This window comes from Poecilia reticulata, chromosome 22 (assembly GCF_904066995.2).
Source record: "Poecilia reticulata chromosome 22, P_reticulata-male-v2, whole genome shotgun sequence".
Classification (NCBI taxonomy): Eukaryota; Metazoa; Chordata; class Actinopteri; order Cyprinodontiformes; family Poeciliidae; genus Poecilia; species Poecilia reticulata.
In genome coordinates this window covers 23,112,806-23,136,929 of record NC_088851.1, presented here as the reverse complement: position 1 = coordinate 23,136,929, position 24,124 = coordinate 23,112,806, and the positions used below count along the sequence as shown (strand labels likewise).

The 24,124-nt window shown below is 38.5% G+C and overlaps 1 protein-coding gene across 2 annotated transcripts in view; it reads left to right on the top strand.

The window, feature by feature from the left end:
* The window catches only part of ltk (leukocyte receptor tyrosine kinase), a 76,848-nt gene extending 52,965 nt beyond the window's left edge, over positions 1-23,883 (top strand). For both annotated transcript variants that reach the window (XM_017302620.2, XM_017302621.2), the window contains 14 exons: positions 341-526; positions 1,948-2,046; positions 6,589-6,750; positions 6,957-7,076; positions 11,228-11,414; positions 13,311-13,401; positions 13,652-13,716; positions 15,596-15,725; positions 15,796-15,893; positions 17,078-17,170; positions 17,367-17,468; positions 18,461-18,595; positions 19,867-19,957; positions 20,379-23,883. In XM_017302620.2, the coding sequence (XP_017158109.1) occupies positions 341-526; positions 1,948-2,046; positions 6,589-6,750; positions 6,957-7,076; positions 11,228-11,414; positions 13,311-13,401; positions 13,652-13,716; positions 15,596-15,725; positions 15,796-15,893; positions 17,078-17,170; positions 17,367-17,468; positions 18,461-18,595; positions 19,867-19,957; positions 20,379-21,359 (2,540 nt within the window). In that variant the 3' untranslated portion in view covers positions 21,360-23,883. The remainder of the gene's footprint in view (positions 1-340; positions 527-1,947; positions 2,047-6,588; positions 6,751-6,956; positions 7,077-11,227; positions 11,415-13,310; positions 13,402-13,651; positions 13,717-15,595; positions 15,726-15,795; positions 15,894-17,077; positions 17,171-17,366; positions 17,469-18,460; positions 18,596-19,866; positions 19,958-20,378) is intronic.
* Positions 23,884-24,124: the final 241 nt, after the last annotated feature.

Sequence of the window (24,124 nt, the reverse complement as noted above, 5' to 3'; positions counted from 1 at the left end):
TATTTTAAACAAAAATTCACCAGACACACACCTGCAGTTTCTGTTAAAGTTTCATAAGTTTTATATTGAAAGAAACTGATTTTGAAAATTTATTTCATAGCTGTTATTTATATAAATTATTTTCTCTAAAATACCATGATGTAATATTTAAACATTAATTGACATGTTTTGATTAGTTATTTGGTACCTGATTTGCCTTTTCACAAAATTTTCTTTTACTCTTAGCTACTTTTTACTTTTGTTTACTTAAGTAAAAATATGTTGAAGTACTGCTGCTCTTACTTGAGTAAATGTTTTGGGTATACTCGTTGAGTCATGAGGGGTTTTTGTTTCCTGAAAGGTGGAGGAGGTGGTTGGAAGGACACCCCCAGTCTTCATCAGAGCGCCGGCAGATCACTGGTGGAAGGAGCAGTGGGCGGGACTTCCTGTCCGCTGGCTCTGTCGAAGCTCAGCTGGTCAACGTACGGCGGGTTTGGAGGAGGAGGAGGAGCCTGCACAGCAGGAGGCGGCGGCGGCGGATACAGAGGTGAGCAGAACCTCTATTTGAGCTTTTTTTTGTTTGTTTGTTTTGTCCGTTTTTCATCCGGATGAATAAAACCATCACAAACCCAAATTTGGCAAGCAGTGAATGGCTTTTGGTGTCTGAAAAATGAGTCATTCTAAAAACTTCCCAATTGTTGTTGTTACCTAGCAACCTCAGCAGAGTTCCGCCTGCTACCTAGCAACGCAACCTGAGCACCAGCACGTTTAGTCAGCTGGTTTCTGTATGCGTTGTACAATGGCTGCTGGAAAAGATAAGTGTTTTGTTGTTGACTTACCATCCAGAAACCACTTGCTGGTTTCTGTGTTGGTTGTGCAGGAGGCTGTACTAATGCTTTTCAAAGATGTACAATTGTATAATAGCACATCTGTTTGCAGCCATTTTCATGTAAAAGTGTAAATGTTGATTTTGAGGGGGCGTGGTCATCTGCATCTTAATTGGATTTAAAGCAACTAGATGCACTAAAACAGCTCAAAATGCAGAACGGAGAAGATAGAATTCTATCTAAGAAGGATTTTAAGCAAAAAATGTAATGAACATGTTTTGTATAGGCCATAGAAGCACAATAGATCACCTTTAAACTGTCCTTCCATGTCACAATTAGACATTAAAGTTACTGATTGCATCGTTAGAGTGCAGGTTTTGATGTTTTTGATGTTTTTAATGTTTTTATCTTTACTTTTCATCTAGTTATTAACTTCTTTTTATTTCTCTTTCATACTGTCTATGTAAAGCCCCCCCGGAAAACGTCCCAGTTAAACAAATCTATATCTAGGGGTGTGAGAATCCTTGTTAAATGGCGTTTTAACTAAAACTCTGTGGCGTGAGAATCCTTGTTAAATGGCGTTTTAACTAAAACTCTGATGCATGAGAATCCTTGTTAAATGGCATTTTAACTAAAACTCTGAGGTGTGAGACGTTTAACTGAAGTCCTACAAAGGGTGCGGGTTTTAATATTTTTATCTTTAACCTTTTTTTTTTAATTCTCTTTGTCTTTCTCACTGTTTATTCAATGTCACATGCCGTTTTTATTTTAATTATGTAAAGCACTTTGAAATGCCTTGCTGCTGAAATGTGCCATAAAAATAAAATTTGATTGATTGATCGTCATAAATTGTGGAAAAGTTTAAGGAGTGTAAAAAAATTCAGCAAAGCAATAAAACAGATGGAAGCAGAGAAACTGAGACTCTGAATGATTCATGTGCCAAGAGGTCAGAGGTGAAAATGTTTGTGGTTGTAAGAAAATGAGACTCAGAGGGACAATTAAAAGAACAAAAGCGGGTTGTGAAATGGAAGCTGGACGTTTAATTATTATGACAGCTTTGTGAGGAGATTCGAACCTTCTGGACTGAAGCCTGCATTTTAACTCTAACAGCCTCACATTGTCTGAACTTTCTTCTTCACAGGAGGCGACGCTGCGCTGACAGATGACATCACCGCCGATGGCCAGAACGGCGTTTCCTTCATTCATCCGATGGGAGAGATTTTCTTACAACCTCTGGCAGGTGAGACTCAAGCTGACTATCTTTCTAAGAATTACAATAATTAGTATCCTTCTCTTTTATTTCTTTATTTTGTTCTTTTCGTCTGTCTTAAAGCAAAACTGAAGAGTCGGAATCACAAAAAAGCACTAAAGTCGATGCATATCTAAATATTAACGACACCTTGCAGCGATAAGTTGACGTTGAGTACACTTATTCACCGAAGTTTCCTGGAAACACTTAGACTGCAAATATTAATAAGTGGAAACAGAGGCAAAGCTGGCAGCAGGTTAAAGAAAGTCACAAAGCGGGTAAATTAACTAAAAACGATGTGGCACTTCGGGCGACCGTAGCTTCTGTGATTACAGCTGTAACTATGCCAACGTTCCCCGATAAGTGCAGAGCTGCAGAGCAGTTCAGTCAGAAATGCTGCGAGATAATAAAAATGTGTTCATAACTGTCCAGAGAGATATAAAAATGTGTTTTAAGTCAATAATTAAATAAAAAACTAGTTCCACTGGCAGATTTTTTTCACTTGAAACGAGAAAAATGTCTTGTTAAAAATCTGCAGATGGAACTAGTGCGATTTTTATTTAGTATTCAATGCCGCTAAGCATCCTGGGAAATAGTTCCCACTCCTGTCTTTTTCTTCTGTCAGTTTTTTAAGTGCTAACCTAAAATCTCCAGTTTATTCGACTAAAATTAATAAAAAGTTAACACAACTTACTGCTGTACGTTTATCTTTCACAGACTCACGTTTTGGTTAAAAATCTAAAACTCGCTAAATTTATTTGACTTAAAGAGCAGGAGATAGTAGACACAACTAAATGCGGCTCAAATGTTTTACAGTGCAGACAAATGTTTTGGTAAGATTTAATGTTTTTGCAGTGTGCAGCTTAAACATGATGTTTGAGGGGTAAAATTAAAGAAGTTATTATGTAAACTGAATAAACTTTACTTTTAATCAACAGTTTGTTGGTTAATAAGAAGTCCGAGACGTTTTAGAGCCTAGAATAAGGAGTTATAGCACTTAAAGTTTGTTTAAAAGGGGTGAGACTAGAAAAAAGAAGACAAATTTAAATATCTGAGCCAACTTTGATACCTTCTGTAACATCGGAACCAAATGAGACCAAAAGTACTTTAGTAGATTTTGTGTTTTTGCAGTGTTTGTGTGCCTGTTCTTCTGTGTCCATTTAGGTTCAAAACCTAAAACTCGCTAAATTTATTTAACTTAAAGAGTAGAAGATGACAGACCCAACTAAATGCAGCTCAAATGTTTTACACTGTATGTCCCAATATGTGAAAATAAACTTTGCATATGAAGTTTATCCTTCCAGAAGATTTTCCTGTAAAACTAAACTCAGCAGCAGCCTGGATGTACGGCGTTCTCCGTTGTTTATGTTGAGATCGGCGGCCATCTGATTCTCATTAAGTCCGGCTGAGGAACAGGAAAGCGGTCGGCTAATTCGCGGCCTCGTGCAGCCGGTTGCCCCCGGCGCCGGCAGACAGACAGACAGACAGACAGACGGACGTCCTTCCTCCCCTGAAAGACGTTATTGTTCTGCTGAGCGCTGCTCCCAAACACAACGACTGGATCAGCAACATAAAACGCCTGATATGAAAAAAAAAAGCGGGTCGTTATCATGATAATTCAATTTGAAAGCCAATACGTTTATCTGTCATGTGCTCCAGTTGTCCTCTTGTCTGTAATTTAGGGTGAAGTTTATTATGCGACACAAGACACAAGCTGATTTTTCCCTCTGTTGGTGGAGAAACAATGAAGCTCTGTTTTGTTGTAATTTTAGATTTAAAATGGCTATGAATGCATGTCACTGGAGCTGAATGGCAAATAAAGGCAACACAAACAATTAGTAGTTTAACCTTTAGAGGAAATTGATTTTTAAAGAAATCACTAGTTATGAAGTTCAGCAGGAGGTGAAATATATGCAGAAACTCCATAAATCGTGTTTATTTTTATCAAATAAATGGACGCATGGATATTTGATTTAAATTTAAAAAATTATTACTATTATTAATTACCAATTAGTGCATAGAAAAACACATTACTAACAGACGTATGTAAAATTAGAGAAGAAAACAAAAACATTTGAATAATAACAATAAATAATATGTTTTATTTGTAGGCGCCTTACATAATTTAGCATAAAAACAGACATAAAATTAACATACATAATAAGATTAGGTACAAAATGAGACTTAAAAAGATGCAGTTGCAATCAAAGAGCGTCGGAAATGTTAACATTTTAAGACAAAACACATTTATTCACATTAGAAATGTAACAAAAAAAAACAGCTTATACTGAAGCTGTGCAGAAAATAGTCTAGAAGTAGAAAATATTTTTTAAAAATCACAAGCATGTAGACAAATTCACCCCAACAGCAGACTGCAAGATGCTAAATGAAGACGCCAAAAACGCTAAAATAAGTGAGAACAATGTTTAAAAAAAGAAAAAAAAGTCTCTAATCTACGGTAAAATACCTGCATCTGTGATCTCCAGGATTTTACCGTATTTGCCAATATTTTACAGTAAATTAGGGACTTTTTTAAAAATAAATAAATTCACTGATAAATTCATGTATAAAAGAGATAAAAAAAATATTAGCCATTAATATGTAACCATTTGTACATAAAACATAATAATCTGTGTTTTAATGACAACTATATTATATTTAAACCAGTCACTAAAATAAAATATCAAATCATTTTCAATTAAATAAATTTAATCCCACATTAAGCAGTAAGATTTCAATATATTCTTCAGAATAAAGTACAATTTTTATTTTATGTGCACATAATTATGTTTAAATTGAGTCAAAAATGATTTTCTCAAGAATTTTGTAAATATTTGCTAAGAAATTATATTAAAAAAAGGTAACCGCAAAGTTATGAATGCTTATTAAAATGGTAAATTTTTTAATGGATAAGAAAACTAAATAAATAGTTATTTAAGCTGTTTCACATCCTTGTTGTTCCCTGTTTGAACCAGGCTGTCATGGCGGTTTTTGATCGTTTTCAAATGTTCTGCAACCTGATCGCTGCAGCTCCCACAAGCCATGTTCACCACTCGTTTATTTATCTTGTTTTTGTTTTTTTTTGGACTGTTTTCATTTTCTGAGCCAACTGTGGAGAGGAAAAACCTCATGCAGGAACTCCAAACCACTGGACCTCAGAGCGTCTGTCATCATGTTAAGGAAACAACCGGAGAAACGAGCAACATCTGAGATAAAAATGGAAAACCAGAAGAGGAACAATGAGAACAACATGCAGCTGAAACCACCAAACGTATTCTGGAGAAACAGGAACACGGTTTCTCTCCGTCCGCCTTTAAATCAGACTTCGGCTGCAGTTTTTCTGTCCAAGGGCAGTTAAGATTAAACAAACTAACATCCATCTTTATCCCTGGTTTCCACTCACTTTGCACCGAGTTTAGCTCATAATAACGTCACAGTTTGTTAAAACGCAGCAAAGTTTCTTCAAACTGCTTTTGTTTTGGTTCAGGTCTGGTTTTTACGACGGCCAGGCTAAGGAAAATAGATAAAATAAATAAAATAATGTTGTAAAATTATGAAAATGAAGTCGGAATAACATGAGAACAAAGGCAATATTTCAAGAATAAAGTCATAATATTACAAGAATAAAGTTGTAGAAGTTATACGAGAATAAAGTCAAAATAATAAGAGAATAAAGTTATAATATTTTAAGAATAATGATGTAATATTACCAGAATAAAGTTGTAGTGAACACATCAGTAAATACTTAATCTGTTGTGTTTACAGATTGCATATTTACTTATTTGTAAAACAAATATCAAAGTATAACTTCACAAGATGCTCAACATTCCTCATTTTACCACAATTATACGATATGCCAGCGTTCTCAAAATGTTACAACTTTATCCTGGTAATATCCTGACTTTATTATCATATTTTCATTTTAGTTTTCTTATCCCAGCCTCCGTCATGGCTCCGGACTGTTTCAGGTTGTTAATTCATCGCTCCAAATACGAGCAGGTATTTAATCTGTGCCGTTTTTCTCAGGTATTTAACCTATGCCGTTTTTTCTCAGGTGTATAATCTATGCCGTTTTTTCTCAGGTGTTTAATCTATGCCGTTTTTTCTCAGGTGTTTAATCTGTGCCGTTTTTGCTCAGGTGTTTAATCTGTGCCGTTTTTGCTCAGGTGTTTAATCTGTGCCGTTTTTCTCAGGTATTTAACCTATGCCGTTTTTTCTCAGGTGTTTAATCTGTGCCGTTTTTGCTCAGGTGTTTAATCTGTGCCGTTTTTGCTCAGGTGTTTAATCTGTGCCGTTTTTCTCAGGTATTTAACCTATGCCGTTTTTTCTCAGGTGTTTAATCTATGCCGTTTTTTCTCAGGTGTTTAATCTGTGCCGTTTTTGCTCAGGTGTTTAATCTGTGCCGTTTTTGCTCAGGTGTTTAATCTGTGCCGTTTTTGCTCAGGTGTTTAATCTGTGCCGTTTTTGCCCAGGTGTTTAATCTGTGCCGTTTTTGCTCAGATGTTTAATCTGTGCCGTTTCTGCTCCTTCCAGCCATGGAGGGTCACGGTGAGTGTGAGATCAAGGTGGAGCTGAACTGCAGCCATTGTCGGACGCAGAGCTGCAAACGGGAAGAAGACACTCACCTCGTCCTCTGTCTCTGCGACGTCGATGAATTCCTGGCCAGCGACAACGTAACGTGCGTTACTGCGGCAGGTGAGTTTTTACACCACAAGCACACGCTAAAGAAAATGATCTGGTTTCTACTGCAACCATCTTAGTACACTTAAAATAAGACAAAACTAACAGACGAGTAACTTTTAAGCAAGTAACTGTGTGCATATATATTTTACTCGTTACTTTTTATTGAGTTTGGCTCAAAATAAACCCACAAACTGACCAACCAAACCTTTCTATTCCAGTTTCTCCAGCCCCGCCGAGCCCCGTCCCTCCAGGCCAGCTGCCCACGTCGCTGATCCTGGCCGTCGTCGCCTCCATTGTCGTCAGCGGCGTCGCTTTGGTCTGCGCCGGCGTCATCCTCAGTAAGAGACTCCTGCAGCTCTGCGCTGAGTCGGTTCCCTCCTCCTTCCACCGGCTGTGAGCGCCTGAGCTTTCAGACTCTATACTAACCACTGGAAGGGCTGAGAAACTTTGAAAATAACCCTTTCAGCGGCCAGAAGATTAAAGGAGCGGAAAGCATTTGCTCTGAGTTAAAGGTTGCCAACCGTCTGAACCTTTTTATTGCAGCATGTCAGTCTGCTGATGCTCTCTTTTATGTCGACTCAATGTAAATACAATCCAAAGAGATCGGAGGAGTAAACAGCAGATTAAAGGCTGATGATTAGAAACCAAAGTCTTATTTAGTGCCTGTAGTTTAGCGATTGTTCTGATGAAAGCATAACATGCTATAAATGTCTTTAAAGCAGGAAGCTTTGACATTTAACTGCAAACCGTTTCCTGGTTACGTACAACCTGAAAATAAACAGCAGTAAATGTCATCCCCCATGATTCAGTGGGGAAAATAATCATGATTATCAGGACGTAAAGATTAAAACCAAAGGGTCATGGCTGACCTCACTTGTTTTGGGACAAGGAAAACGAAACTGAAACCTGCAAATGTCATACAGAGCAGCACTAATTGCACATTGTGATGTAGGATTTAGGAGAGCGAGTGCCAGAATATTTAAAATATATATTTTTATGTTGGAGGTTATATCAATCCAGTTGGGCAATAGAATATATTCCAAAATTGCATAAAATTGTGTTTGTCATAACAGAAATCTCCAAATATTTTCCTGTATTGTGAACTTTTTCATACTACAACCAGAAATTTGATTTTGGGGGGATTTTATGTGATTAAGCCAACAAATGAAAGTGCATGAAGTCCAAAACATATGAGATGCATCCATATCCAGCATCATACACTGCAAAAACAAAATATTACTAAATAATTCTGCCAAGACTTAACTAAGTCACAAGTTACATTGAATTTCCTTTTACATCCGTTCTTCTTGTACTTTATAAGATCCATCCTATTTTAGCTAAATTTTCAGTTTTTCTTTATTTTAAATCCTAAAAATTAGAAAAAGTGATAGATCTTTAAAAATAACAACACATTTCGGATAGTAGATAGATTTTAAGAACTGTAAGTTGTCTTTTTTTTAAGTTTTGACTTTTGCGGCTCTAAACGAGTTTTATTTGGCCGACCTGGGAGTAAAAATGATTATTTAGAGTGTGGAAGTTGCAGATTCCTGTTCCAACAGGACAACAACCTGAAACATGCCTATGATATGTCCTAGTCAAACCCCAGAAATAAAATGTTTATAGACATTCTTCATCCAATCTGAGCATTTCCAAAGAAAAATGAGAAAATCATGTGGATGGAAAAGCAAAACCTGTCAAAACTGAAGCAAAAGGTGGTTCTTAAATACTGAAATGCATGACATGCTTCCCAGGTTTTTATTTAGAAAAGACTGTTTTTCTTTCACCTTATAATTACACATTACTTTCTGTTGGTCTATCACACAAAATCCATTCGAAATATAATTATTTTTACAGCTGGATTGTAGCTAAATGTGCCAAAGCTCAAAAGACATGAATACATTTGCATAGCACTGTAAATATTCATCATGACACGGACCTGAAGACTCTGAACTGATTTCACAAGCTGCTACGCAGTAGAAACCTTTATTAAGTGCAGATTCAGCTGTGCACAGAACTGCATGTGCAGTAAAATAGGACAGTGAGGGATTATTGGGAGAATAAGACCAACTTTCTGACAGCTGCAACATGAAACTGAGCAGCAGAGCCTGAATTTTGACTCGTCTGATTCTCAGAGGAGTGATTTTCAGGTTGCATGAAAAGCAGGTTCTCTACTAACAACCTGGGTGAATTTTAAGCAGCTCTGCTGGGGAAACGTCTTTCCGTCTGTTTTACTTAAACTGACGGCCTACACTGCAAAAACACAAAGTATTTCTGATCTAGTTTCTAGAATACTTCAGTGCACTTGAAATAAAGGAAAACTTATGTACAAGTAACTTTTCAGCAAGATATTTGAGCTTAGTTTACGTCAGCAATTCCTTAAAATTGATTTAAAAAGTACTTGTAAGTGAAATAATCTGTCAGTGAAACATTTAATTTACAATGTTTTGCTCCACCAGCAGATTATTCTCACATATAACTTGTAATTTTTAATAGAAATTATTGACTTAAAGAAGTTCCCACATCTTGTTAAAGTTGCGTGTAGCCCAACATTTTGTATTTCTGCATTGTTCCTTTAAAGTCTTACAAGAAAAGTCACATTTAAATCAAAAAAAGACAACAGATTAAATAAGAGACGTCTCTAAGCAAAACAGTGAGATTTAATCCAGATTATATATATCTTTAGTGGAGTTTAACATAGCAACTTGCAGCTATTAAGGATTAAAATTGGCTCGAGGGGCAAAGCACATCACACTTTTCTGTTTTTAATAAGCAAAAAAAAGAAAAAAACCATCATGCACAACTAAATTCTCTGTAAAATACATGGAAGTTTGTGTTTGTAACGCATCAAACTGAGAATTACCAGAGCAAGGTCTTTTTTTAAATTAATCTGTTAAGAAAAATCATGTTATGAATAAAAAGAAACTTCATTTTGTTCAGCTAAAACTGGAACAATTGGAGATTAAAATAAAAAATGGGTGGAAGAAAGAGGTGCTTGAGTGAAAACTGAGTGTCTGAGTGATGTTTTTAACCAGCTGCATTGTGGGTAAATCTGTGCGCCTGTAAGTAAATAAAGCAGAGAATAAATGGCAGATATTTCTTTAAAGTTTTGAGCCGTTTTGTGAATCAGTGGCTGTTAAAAGCAGCATGAAATCCTCACGTTCCCTTCAGCTTAATGGTGTCTCTCCACCTGAGCTCTCCCCCATGCAGGGAGGTAGTCTGTGCCCTGGGTGCTCTTCCTCCTCCTCCTCCTCTTCATCCTCCTCTTCCTCCCGTCCTGCCTTTTCCTCCTCATTTCACCTCCTGCCCGTCCTTACCTCCACCCTCCTCCCGAGTCCCCAGCATCTGCACCGGGCGATGGCTCGACGGCTCCTCCTTCCCCGCACGCCACTCCCCCTCCCTGGCAGACTACCCACCTGCATCGGGGACGTGGGCTGCCCCTCCACAGCGGGTGAGTCCAACCTCACAGGGACAAGGGCGACTGGGAGCGCTAACCGAGGAGAAACCATCCCACATCAGCAGCTCTAGTGCTCCCTACGCTGCAAAAACACAAAATATTACCAAAATATTTGGTTTATTCTAGTGGAAATATCTAAACCACGTGTCAAACTCAAGGCCCGTGGGCCAAATCCGGCACGCTGTTGCTTTATATGTGGCCCTCTAAACACAAAGTGTACTTAAATTTTTGTTTTTATCTGTTTACTGCCAAGTTATATCAATCAGTCCTTCCAGTTTCTTGTGAATTATCATAGAAATTCACACAAAATCACCAAATCCCTGCACTTTTTAGTGCTAATACATAATTGGAAGTTTATTGCAGATTTTTCTCAAAAATTGTCAAAAACGTTTTTCCTTGTACTAAACAGCTGCCTCAGCCTCATACTCAGATTATAGTCCATGTTCTACACAGCAGATAATAAAAAGTCACATTTACCATCATAAATAAACGCAACACTTTGATTTTTATTACAAAAAATCACAAAAAGAATCACGAAATCCTGGAGGGACTGAAAAGACGTTCAATAATAATATTAATTTTAAGAATCCGTTGATATTTTATCAGTTTGTGGACAGGTTTTATCAATGCATTCTGGCACCACCGGCCCTTTAAGAGCATTTATGATCTTGATTTGGCCCAAAACGGAAATTAGTTTTTTTGACATTCCTGAACTAATCTAACTTAAAAAGCTCCTATGTCTTGCTGAAAAGTTAATTGTAAGTTAGTTTTGCTTTTATTTCAAGTGCAATAAGACATTTGCACTAAAATCTAAACAAAAAACCTGGCAGCATTTTGTGTTTTTACAGTGTATTTGATGTTAAATTGGCTCTACGACGTGGCTTGGTCTCTCCTTGGATTAACGCTCCTACCCGGGCAGATCAGAGGCTGCCTCTGCAGCTCTGGGCTCCCAGAGAAAGTCCAGGTTTGGACTTTTCTAAAAGCTCCGAAGTAAAAGTAACACCGTTTATCCTCTGGTTCTGCTTCTGTCTGCAGTGTGGTACCGCAGGAAGAACGACCTGCACGCAGTACGGCGGCGTCTGCAGAGCCCAGAGTACAAGCTGAGCAAGATCCGCTCCTCCACCATCATGACCGACTACAACCCCAACTACTGCTTCGCAGGCAAGGCCGCGTCGCTCAGCGACCTGAAGGAGGTTCCACGCAAGAACATCACCCTGCTCAGGTTCTGATCCACACACAGACGTTTAGGGCGACAGCTGCTCAAGTGGGAAATGTGTCTGTTACTTCACTGGCTGCTTGGTAATAATAATATATACTCTTAGAAAGCTTATTTAAAAAGATATTATTTATTATTATTAAGGGGGCAGTGATGTACGAATTAAGACACTTTATCAGGGCTTATAATACCAGTGTATTATGAGTCTGGCGGCCCGCCAGACTGAGCTTTGCTTGTTTTTGTTTTTAAGAAATTAATAATGAAAAAAATATATCTTAATTTTTTTTTTATTCTTAATGAAGCCGGATTGCAAGCTTCTCTGCTGCTCTGAGCATTTCACTGGTGGAGCATATTTATTCCTAAAATATATTCCTAAATGGGTTTCCTCCGCAGGGTGGCTGGGTTCTCCCTTAGAGATAGGGTGAGAAGCTCGGTCATCTGGGAGGGACTCAGAGTAGAGCCGCTGCTCCTCCACGTCGAGAGGAGCCAGTTGAGGCTCGGGCATCTGGTCAGGATGCCTCCTGGACGCCTCCCTGGTGAGGTGTTCCGGGCACGTCCCACCGGGAGGAGGCCTCGGGGAAGACCCAGGACACGCTGGAGGGACTATGTCTCTCGGCTGGCCTGGGAACGCCTTGGGATTCCCCCGCAGGAGCTGGAAGAAGTGGCTGAGGAGAGGGAAGTCTGGGCCTCCCTTCTGAAGCTGCTGCCCCTGTGACCCGACCCCGGATAAGCGGAAGAAAATGGATGGATGGATGGATGGATGGATGGATGGATGGATGGATGGATGGATGGATGGATGGATGGATGGATGGATGGATGGATGGATGGATGGATGGATGGATGGATGGATGGATGGATGGATGGATGGATGGATGGATGGATGGATGGATGGATGGATGGAAATATAGGTTTATAGAAGATACTTTATGCACTTAAAGCCGGCAGAGCGGACCAATCACAGCTGAAGCCTCTGAATTTAAATGTTAAACAATTTAAATTCTTTGCTGAAACCATTTAAAATCAAATTTAGCAGCATTGATAATCTCAACAAACAAATGCTACGTTCATGCATCTGTGGTTTGTGTTAAAATATGATCATTTATGGGGCCCTGATGGAGGTGCTGACTTAATCTGGATTAAACAGAAGAGCAAATAACATTCACTTCAACTGTATATTTTTTTATTTGTTCTATAGTTTGGAATTTAAGTTGCATTTCGCTAGCGATATTTTCCCATAACATCTAATTACCCAGTAATATTTTTACATTTCCTGTCAACATAACATTTTTTAATACAAAAACACGGTGGATCACCACTGATCCACCGCCTCGGTACCACCGGGCTTAGCAAGTTTTCTGGGTGAAACCCTGAATAACTGTAACTGTAACACAGAAGAATGGAAGGAAAAACTCATATTTGTGATAATTTCCTTCTTCACTGTACAATGTGAGTGACGTAGCTGCAGCTTATTTGGATTTAAAGTGACAAGATACTTTAATCCAATTTAAATTGAGCAGATTAAAATCTCATTTTGTGCAAAAACATGTACTGAACATGTTTTGTATAGACCCGTCATAACCTGTTCAGGTTACCTTTAAACACAGACTTTTCAAATAAACCAGATGAGAACAATTAACTTAAACCTAGAGATAAAAAATGTACCACATAATAAATACTAAGGTGTTCAGGGACATGAGAACCAAAGGGAAAAACGCCAAATTTAAAAATAATACAGATTTAAATTTAAAAACAATACAAAAGTGTGGGGCACACAAACGATACATTGTAAAAAAATAAATTCAAAAGAGCACTTTCTTTTTCCTCCAGAGGAAAACAGGCAGGTGCTCCAACACCACCTGTGTCTATTTTTAGAATCAGTTTCTTTTTGTTTTGTTTTCTCAGGGCCCTCGGCCACGGCGCCTTCGGCGAAGTCTACGAGGGACAAATTCTTGGCATGAGCGCCGATGGCAGCCCCATGCAGGTGGCAATAAAGGTCAGCTCCAACCGAAGGATAAACCTTTCATAAAACCACATGGACCTGCTCCAAAAAAAAACCAAGGTTTTAGGAAGAATTGTGTAAAAAAAAAAAAAATCCCAGTTGTGCACCAACTGAGTGAATATTTGTCAAGATATCCACTCAGGTCCAAGTGTGTCTCTGCAGGATGTTGCCAGCCTTTCTGCTGATTAGGTTCTGTTATCCGGACTCCTTTGACAATAGCGATAATGCTGCTCTGATTCTGCAGACGCTTCCAGAGATCTGCTCCGAGCAGGACGAAATGGACTTCCTGATGGAGGCTCTGATTATGAGGTGAGCCCGGCAGAACGTTTACCCACTGAGGGGAAAGCTCACTTCACGCTGCGCCGCTACATTTTAATGCTCCTTTTTACAGTGCACTGATTCTGTCTTATTAATATTATGACCAGAAATCATCAGCTAACTATGATTCTAATGCAAAGTGTAGTCGGCCTTGTGAAATATGATCAATGATAGATCACTGATTTGATCTGACCAATAGCTAGCAACATTTTATTAAATTCAAATAATTGAAATAATATGGAGGCATCTTTCTGTTTTATTAAGGGAATCTGTTCTTTTCCGACTCGTTGACATTATTTACTTTTCCAGAGTTACGGATTTTATTTTAATTAGGACGATGCCTTACAAATTGCAGTGAAAATGTTTTTGCGTTCTCTGGAATAAGAGAAACAAAAGTTTGACATTATACTGTAATGTTTGTTCATGTTGAGAAAAAAATCTATTTTATAGTAGGTATAACCACATCTATCCAATGACTTTTACTCAAATTAACAAAAGTCTTCTTTTAATTACTTTAACAGACTTCGACTAAACACAGGAAGTGTTTTCTATGACAGCATGTAAGGGCCGTTGTAGATAGGAAGCAGGAAGAAATGTCCGTCAAAAATCTTAGAAAGTTTGAGATTAATCTAAAAAATTTTCAAGAAAAAAACATTTCTGAGCTCCAAAAGTCAAAAATTCATGAGAAAGAAACTCAGATTTTTTAAACTTTTGACCCTTTCCACATTTCCACGTTATTTATAGAAAATTTCTGAGATTAATTTCAAAATGTCTGTAGTTTTTTGGCAAAACCCCTCATTTTTCAAATAAAAAGTGACCGACATTTTGTTTTTGTTTATAAGAATCAACAAAACAACCAATGATCTGGTTTTTTTAGTTTTTTTTTATTTCAATCAAGCAAATAAGAACTATCAGCCCAGACCTTTTTTAAGTTCAATCAAAATCAAAATTAAAATATTATTTCACAATATATTTTTGTAATATATGTTTTGAAAAAACTAAAGATTTTGGCTTGTTGATTTGGACCCACGTGACAAAAAAAATAAAAATCCTATAGAGAAAGATTAGGGCAACTAGTGGAAAAAAATTCTGGGAAAATTTTCTCAGAATTCTTATTTTAATTTTGGAATTTTGACTTAAATCTCCTGAGGTCAGAAATCAGAATTCTTTTTTATTATTGTTATTATATTTTAGTGGCACTAATGCTCTTCCGTACTTTTGAACACCTTTGGTCGCTTGAACGTGGTGGTTTATTCTGACCTCACCACAAGTTAGCTCAGTGTGCTCATCCATCCATCCATTTTCTTGTCACTCAGTGGGGTCAGGAGGGTTGCTGGTGCCCATCTCCAGCTAACGTTCCGGGCGAGGGGCAGGGTCACCCTGGACAGGTCGCCAGTCTGTTGCAGGGCAACACAGAGACACACAGGACACACAACCATGCACACACACTCTCACACCTAGGGACAATTTAGAGAGACCAATTAACCTGACAGTCATGTTTTTGGACTGTGGGAGGAAACTGGAGTACCCGAAGAAAACCCACGCATGCACAGGGAGAACATGCAAACTCCATGCAGAAAGACCCCAGGCCGGGAATCGAACCCAGAACCTTCTTGCTGCAAGGCAACAGCTCTACCAACTGCGCCACTGTGCAGCCTTGTGCTCATCCACACGTTAGATTTTAATATTTTCCCCTTTACAGATTTAGAAAAGGTTGTAACGGTTACACGTTAAACACACTTTTCATCTTAGTCTCATTTTTTTAACATCAGAAATGTATATTTTACAGCAAAATCATTCATATCGTCCTTAATAAAGCCTCTTGTCGCACTTTCCTCTCCTCAACCAAACGGCCTTTTTCTTCTCTCAGTAAGTTCAGCCACCTGAACATCGTGCGCTGCGTCGGCGTCAGTCTAAACATCCTGCCTCGCTTCATTCTGCTGGAGCTGATGACCGGCGGAGACATGAAAAGCTTCCTGAGGCAGAACAGGCCGCGAGCGGTACAGCAGCTCTGCATGGTTTGTATCTTTACGTTTGGCCCCCTGCTGATCGGAGCTGTGCCGTTTCCAGGGCCAGACCTTTTCTCTCACCATGCGGGATCTGCTGCAGATGGCCAGAGACATCGCCTGCGGCTGCCGGTACCTGGAGGAGAACCAGTTCATCCACAGGTCCAGACTCAGGAAAACTCAAACCAATAAAATGATTATGTTCTGTCATAATTTGATAAAACAGACGGATGAGGAAGGTTGCAGAGGAGTAATGAGTCTTGTCAGAAGTTTCTATTCACTCCTAAATATTTGATTAATTTTTATTGATTCATCTGAATCGCTCTTTTTATAAGCAATTTTACAAAAAAAGTAGTTTTGGTTTAGTTTTTAGTGCAAATATCTTACTTTATTTGAAATAAGACAAAGCTAACTTACAAGTAACGTTTCAGCAACAAATAAGAGCCGGTTTTTAGTCAATAATTCCTCAATATTGATTAAAAATTACTACTTCCATTGGCAGATTATTTCACTTTTAACAAGATGTTTTATTAGTGAAATAATCTACCAATGAAAGTTGTTTTTTTCTCTCTCTGTCTGAAGTTAAACCAAACTTTTCTTGTTTGAGGTCAGTTGGAAAATTATAGAAAGTTTAGTGAGAACATTTTTCATTTTTTAGTGAGATTTTTATTGTTTTTTCCTTGAATTCAAAGGTTTACATAAATTTGGTCAGTACCATTTAGACCCGTTTTAAACTGCATGACTTGGGTCAAATCCATCAAACATTTCTCTTTTTATTGTAATTTATGCAAATTTTATGTATGACCCACAAAACTTTAGAATTGATTTGCAACTTAATTGCTGTGCTACATTATATTTTTTATTAAAAATGCCTTTGATCTGGGATTTTTAAGGGTAAAAGCAAAATGTTGCTTGAAATGCCAGAAATATTAAGTGGCTATTGTGTTTAAATCTGTTTTATGTAATTAATTATTTGGAGATTACATGTTGAATATAAGTTTTGTTGGTTCAAATCAGTCAAATCTGTTCCTAACTTTAGTAGTGGCCGTCTTGAGATTTACCGAAACCAAGCAAAACGTTATCAGAACCCGTCAAAATAAGAGTTCTTAATAAAGACTTGGCTTTTAAACTGAAGCTAAGTGTTAGTCTGCTTAATCTATCCCAGAAACTGATCTGTCTGAGGTTTAGAGGGAAGGAAATCTGTGTTCAGGAGGAATTAACTAATCCTAATTTCTTGATCTGAAAAAGTAAAGTAAAGTCTGCACACAAACACTCGTTTCCAGAAGGAAACGGATCAAATGAATCATTATCAAATCAACTTCTGACTGCACTTGTTGTTCTTTCAGAGACATTGCTGCCAGGAATTGCCTGCTTACCTGCGCCGGACCAGACAGAGTAGCTAAGATCGGAGACTTCGGCATGGCCCGAGACATTTACAGGTTTGGACTTGCAGGATCCACTCTGATTATGCAGCAAAGCACCATCATGTGTCTCCTGGGAGCAAGAATTAGCCTGATGGGGGCCTTGCTGGAATAATTGGAAACTAAATCTAATTTTCCCACAATTGGGCCAAACGTTGAGTTCATGACCTTGTGCTTCAAACTGATGCTAAACAGAGAAATCTGTTTTTCTCAGGGCGAGTTACTACAGGAAAGGCGGCCGAGCCATGCTGCCAGTCAAATGGATGCCACCAGAGGCCTTCATGGAGGGAATCTTCACCTGCAAGACCGACACCTGGTAGGCAGGAATCCACTGAGCAGCACAGCTTTATGTCAGTTTGATTTAAAACAAGGTTACCAAAGCTGAAAACTAAATATGTGAATTATTTTAAACCATGTCGCATCGTCTTACTGATGATGTTTTGGATAATTCTCTTATATTTATTATCCAAAGTTTGCAAACATGTATTATTGATCTAACAGGATTATTTAAATTAATTCCTTAAAGCTGCAGTATGTAACTTTTATTAAAAAATATGTTTTTTTAAATTATTTAAGTGACACCGTGTCGTGACAAAATGAAACGGATAATCTGTGAAAAGATCAAGCTCTTCCACTTCCTCGCTAAAACAACCAATCAGAGTCAGGAGGAGGGTCTTAGCGATGTCAATCAACCCTGTGAATGCACTGCTAAATGTACTAACAACGGAGAAACAACTTACCAGTCCAGAAAACTGTTTATCTGCCATACTAACTAAGATTAGCATTCATGCTAGGCTCTGCTAACAGGAAGAAGCTGTAGCAGAAAGCAGAGAGGAAGTGGGTATGGGACGGGGAGCGGCATGTAAACAAGCATGATTGACAGCGATAAGACCCTCCTCCTGACTCTGATTGGTTGTTTTTAGTTAGCAGAGCAGTTTTTTTTTGTTGTGGTTTACCATTCTGTCACACAGTAAAAGTTTTAACAAATGTGTAAAAAGAAGTAGTTTTTTTATTATTTAAAGTTACACATTGCAGCTTTAAGCTTTGAAAATTATTTTAATTTGCCATCATGAGTGCTGGCTGCACTTCTAAGTTTAGAAAGTTACTTAGATTCATTGGTTTAACCCCTTTAATGATTATCATTATGTTGTTTCCTGATTGAACCTTTTATTCTGGCATAAGAAGTGACGACTTTTATAAGCTACTCCAACTTCTGATTTCTTTAATGTCTAAATAAGGAGTGAAGCTGGAAAAGTTCCTGAAATCAAAACAATCCTCCCGCTTGACGATCTGTGTCTCCCCCTGCAGGTCATTCGGAGTACTGCTCTGGGAAATCCTGTCTCTGGGCTACATGCCTTACCCCTGTAAAACCAACCAGGAGGTTCTGGAGTTTGTCACCAGCGGAGGCAGAATGGATCCGCCAAAGGGCTGTCCAGGCCCTGTGTGAGTTTAACATCCTTCCACATGATTATTAAATCTCTCGGTTACAATTTTAGTTCAGTTTTCCTCTGAAAAAGCCTCAAATTCAACAACATTTTTGTTTTATTTCAAACTTAGTTCATAAAAAATGTCAAATTTTATTAGATCTAAATAAAATAAAAAAAATAGTGTAAAGTAGAATTTACTCTAATACAGCGGTGTCCAAAGTGTGGCCTGGGGGCCATTTTCTGGTCCTTAAAGTGATTTTGGGCGGCCCCCTGATCGCAAGTCAAGAAAGGTAAAAATTTGACAACCCAAAAACTTTGGAAATAGTTTGTTTTTCTTTTAATAATGCAACAGGCTTTTTTATGACTTTTTATAAATATGTTATTATCAAGCAGTAAAAAAAAAAAAAAACAAAAAACTAATTTTGGTATTATTTGTTAATTTTGTGAATTTTGTGGCACAAATTTCCCAGTTTTGGCCACAGAAGCAAATAAAATCCTGGGAGTTGAATATCATTAAACAGTATTTGTTTCATGGTCAAGGCTTGTACTTAAATCAGAATGACATGCTGTGCTTGAAAATCCTCCAACATTGCTGAATAAAAAAACATTACTTTAAAGAAGAGTCGACCAAAATTCCTCCACTTTAAAATCCCTTTTACGCCTAAGTTTCAAATGTCTGCCTATATATTTCTTCCTTATTTTAATAGTTCTTTAAATGTCCTGTGAGATTATATATTTACCCATGTATCCATAACAACTGGAACTTTCAATATCCAGCAAGTTATTTTCGCAATATACCGTCTATTAAACGAGTGCCCCCCGGATCAATTACACTCTCTGCAGCTGCAGCTGTGAAATTACCGTAATAACCCGATATTGGCTGGAAAGTGCAATGTCTCCCCTTTCAGAAACCGTTGGAATTTTTCAGATAGTGCTACGTGTGGCGGAATTACGGTACTGCAAATTTGGCCGTGTCGCCAGCGACACGTTCCGGTCTAGAAGGGTTCATGTAAAAGTCTCATAACCAACTAGAGCAAACACTCAGTGGCAGATTATGATGGAAAAAACAGTTACTAGATTTAGGGGCAAGTATGTTTTCACACAAGACCAGATTGGTTTAAATAGATAGACACATTTAAATGTGAAAACAGAAGAAACATTTTACTTTTTAACAGTGCTGCACATTCTGAAGATCTCAGTATCAGGAACCAGAAGTTTAAAATCATAAAATGATAAGAATTAAACATTTTGAGTTTAGTTGATCAGTTAGCGTCTTTTGTTTTTTAGCTACCGGCTGATGACCCAGTGTTGGCAGCACTGTCCGGATCACCGGCCCAATTTCGCCACAATCCTGGAGAGAATAAACTACTGCACTCAGGTACATCTCTTCTTCTAAGCACATCGCTTGTTAGTTTCTTTTCCTTTGTCTGATCTGAGGTCATAAGGCAAAGCCGCTCAGACTAGCTAGAGTGATGTAGCTGACATATATCACTCTATCTAGCTCAATGCATAGCTAGCTAGATAGCTATGTAGGTACATAGCTAACTAGCTATGTACCCAGGTATTTAGCGATGCAGTTGTCTGTCTAGCCAGTTAGCCAGAGTGACGTAGATGAAGTGGGCAGGAACCTTTCTCCAACTATCACTGTTGGTTCCAGTAGAGCATGCATAAATATGCTTTTGAAGATCTGCTTCATCTATCAAGCTAGCAAGCTATCTGGCTAGCTAGACTCATTACTAGATAGATGGATGGATAGTTAGATGAAATTATTATATCTGCATGTGTAATTTTTCTCTCAGGACCCTGATGTGGTAAATACCCCTCTGCCTGTTGAATATGGCCCCAACACAGAGGATGATGGCGGAAGGGTGATGCGTCCCACTGCCCCCAACTCCACCAGTCTCACTCCTTTACTGGTGTCCCGCCCTGTTTGCAAGGACTCACCCTCCCAGCTCGGTTTCTTCCCCAAGGGCTTCAGTCCCCCAGTCCCTCCACCACAGCCCACCAAACCTCGTCTTCTGCTACAGAGAACCCAACCGGTCCACCAGGAAGTGACGTCCTGCTGTGAAATGCTGGAGCCTTCTTGGGCTGAGACCGTTCCTGCTCCTGGTTTGTCATCCGTAGCAAACTCTCTGCATCTGGAACCTCCTCATCACCGGCCCTGCTCCAGAAACAGCTCCTCCTCGGGGAGCCAGAGGCTGAAAAACAAGACCAAGAACCTCTGGAACCCAACATATGGCTCCTGGGTCCTCGAAAGCTTCCGGGCGAAGAAAACGTTGGCTCACACTCAGTCCATGCCGCTCTCTTGCCACTCGACTGAGGAGAACAACAAAGCTGTTTGCGACGGAACCAGCAGCACCTACCTCAGCCCAGCTTGCCAGGTCCAAGCTGCCCCAACCGCGTCCGCCCACAAGGTCTTGACAGGAGGCAGCTCTAAAGCCGGGGTGGACCTGGCTAAACTCCACAGCTTCCCCTGTGGGAACGTCAACTTTGCCTATGATGAGCAAAGCTACGAGGCGGAGAGCCTGCCGCTGGGGAAGCCCAAAGCCTCAGAAGCCATCACATGCAGCATCGGTCCGCCGAGCGTCTCACCGGGAACCGGCCTGGGTCTGGCGCTGGGATTCAGCCCCGCCTCAACCTGTATGCCCAAACTTCTGCTGAAACGCCACGCCAGCTACGGACACGAGGACGTCAGGAGGCATGCCAAAACAGAGAAGCTCAGCCGCGACCGGGACTCTGGCTTTTCTTTGTCTGAGGACCTGAGTGTCGCTCACATCTAGAAATCAGCATGTGGCAACAGAGACTTTGAATCTGATCAAATCCATCAGCTGGATGACGAGCTCTGCTAAGGTCAAACGAATGCAGCTCCTGATATGCTGGAAAACCCAATGAAATGCTGACATTCACACAAACACGCCTCTGTACCTTAAATGTGACCTATTATGCTTCCTTGAACAGGTTAGGATTGGTCTATGGCCTATACAAAACCTGTTCATTACATTTATTGCACCAAATCATTCTTAGATTCTTAGATATGGTATGATATGGTATGAAAATGGCTGCAAACAGATGTGCAATTACACAACCGTACATCTTTGAAAAGCAGAAATGGAGCCTCCCGCACAACCAACAAGAATGCAGCAAGTGGTTTCTGGATGGTAAGTCAACAACAAAACACTTCTTGTCTTTTCCAGCAGTCATTGTACAGCCGATACAGTTGCTAGGTAACAGCTCAGTGCCTGTTGATTGTGACTCGACGTTCGGGAGGTTTTTGAAACAACTCACTTCCCAGACACCAAAAAAAATCTACTTATTTTAAAAAATGGCTCTGTGGTTTTTTTTAAGTGCTTTGAAGCAAACAGAAGTGTGAAAACATCCAAAAAATAAAGTTAGCATAATAGGTCGCCTTTCATACAGAGTCCGTTGTGTGCTTAGCGCCCCCTCCTGGGCTTCTGGTGCAGAGGTAGCCAAACACTGATGCTGAGATATTTTCATTGCTACCTAGTTATCTTTTTATCCTGCTGTAGTTTCATGAATGCTTTGACAGAAGTGTGTCCGTATTAATATATGTTTAACCTCAAGCAAAGGAGTTTTTAACGATTTGTTTTAGGAAATACCGGCATCTACTGGCCAAAAAGGAGATTGCTGCAATCTAGCCCCAACTTTGATTGATTTTAATATGAACAGAAATAAAAATATTCAAATACAAAAAAGTAGCAGTATCATTAAAAAAGTTTATATTTTTTTTTGTTTAATTTTTTAAGAAATAGATTCCAGTAAAATGAAACTTTGCTTTCTTTTTTCAATTTCTTCATTTTGCTACCTAAAAGTACTTACTGGGGAGAAAATAATTCATTTTTTATGTTTAATTTTAATCAACATAAACACAAGCTTAATTTCTTTTCTTTTTTTACGTTATATAAATTACAAGTTTCCCTCTCACCTACTTTCCCTTACATAATGTGAACTTTTGATGACTGCAGTCACATTTTTCACTCTTTCCCTGATGATTTTTTTTTTCAATTTTTTTGATCCATTAATGTTTCAGATGATGTTATAATCAGAAATAATAAAGTTTATGAAAGCAACTCTACTTAGATCTGCATCTGGGTTTATATTTCGATGCTTTTCCTCCTGTTGAAACCTCTTTTTTCATTTCCAGTCAGAAGTTTACATCCACTTGTTACCATCAGGGATGCCCAGCTAATTCTGAGCTTTTAATTTCTGACATGACATGAAACTGTGATTACTAAGAAAAAAGAAAAAAGTTAAAATTGATATTTAAAAGCTTTGTACACCCTGAAAATGGTCACGCATGGTAGTGGTAGTATTATTAAGTGGGACTGTGTCACTGCCGGTTTTACTGGTGCCTTGAAAGAATGTCAAGTCAACTTTATAATTAAACAATTTAAAAATAACAAATTTATTCAGCCATTAATGAAATGTGTTTAATGAGCTCCTCCTTCTTGGCTCACTGTTCTCTGATTTACAAATGAATCACTGGACTTTGACTAGGACTTTGCAGCTGTGAACGTTTTAATTCCTGCCATTAGAAATGTGGAGGGTGATACCTGCGTTCATCCAGCAGGGGGCGGCAGGTGTTCATACGTTGACGTGACGTCAGTATTTTTATTTTTATTCTGATCTTTTTTGTACCATATTTTAACTGTAAACTGCTGTGGTTTTTGTTGACTATTTTTTATTATAAGAAATTCAAAACTGTTTCAAATTCTATCTAAAAACGAAATCTAACTTAGTAAAACCTTAATTTTGCTTTAAATAAGATTTTATTTCATGTTCACCTATTTTTCTAAGACGCATTTTCATACCAGTTCCGGATGCCTCATTGTAATTTTTTAATTATTATTAACAAAAACCCTGAAAACAAAGAATGCTGCAACTGAGCAGAGATTAATTTACTTATGATAAAAATATTTTGAATGTTTTTTTTCCTAGTCTTGGCCAGTAGGCGTCTCTTGTTGGCTTAATGCAGCTGTGAAAATCTTTATTTTTATACTCACGTCTGTACACTGGACTAACCCTTTACGTTTTGTACGTCATTTTATTGTTAATGTTGACTCTGAAGTGAATCACTGCCATTTACCTTTTGAATTTTTTTGTTTTATGTGACAAATTCATTAGTTTTATCATTTATAGCCACAACTGTTTCTCTCATGTATGTTATAATTTGTTGAATTTTGAGGTTTGTTGGATCTTTTGTATAAATTGTGCTCAGGCTTGCTAATATTAGTGTCTTAATTTCCAGCTGCTGACTCATAAATAAAGTCTTTAAGAATCTGTAAATGTGTCGGTAAATCCCTTTCTATACAGTGCAAATTTGATTAATTCTGCAGTTTTTAGAGCTAATCCAGAGTCCATCTGGATCCTTTTCTGTTGGAAAGCACAAGAACATATCAGCTTTGGTGCTGCTGCACAACCGACACAAAATCTAAAAGTAGATTTTGGAGAATAAAAGGCGTCTACAAACAGAAAACTGTGTTATTTTCATCAGGGCTGCAGGAATAAACATCATTCAGTGGGTTGA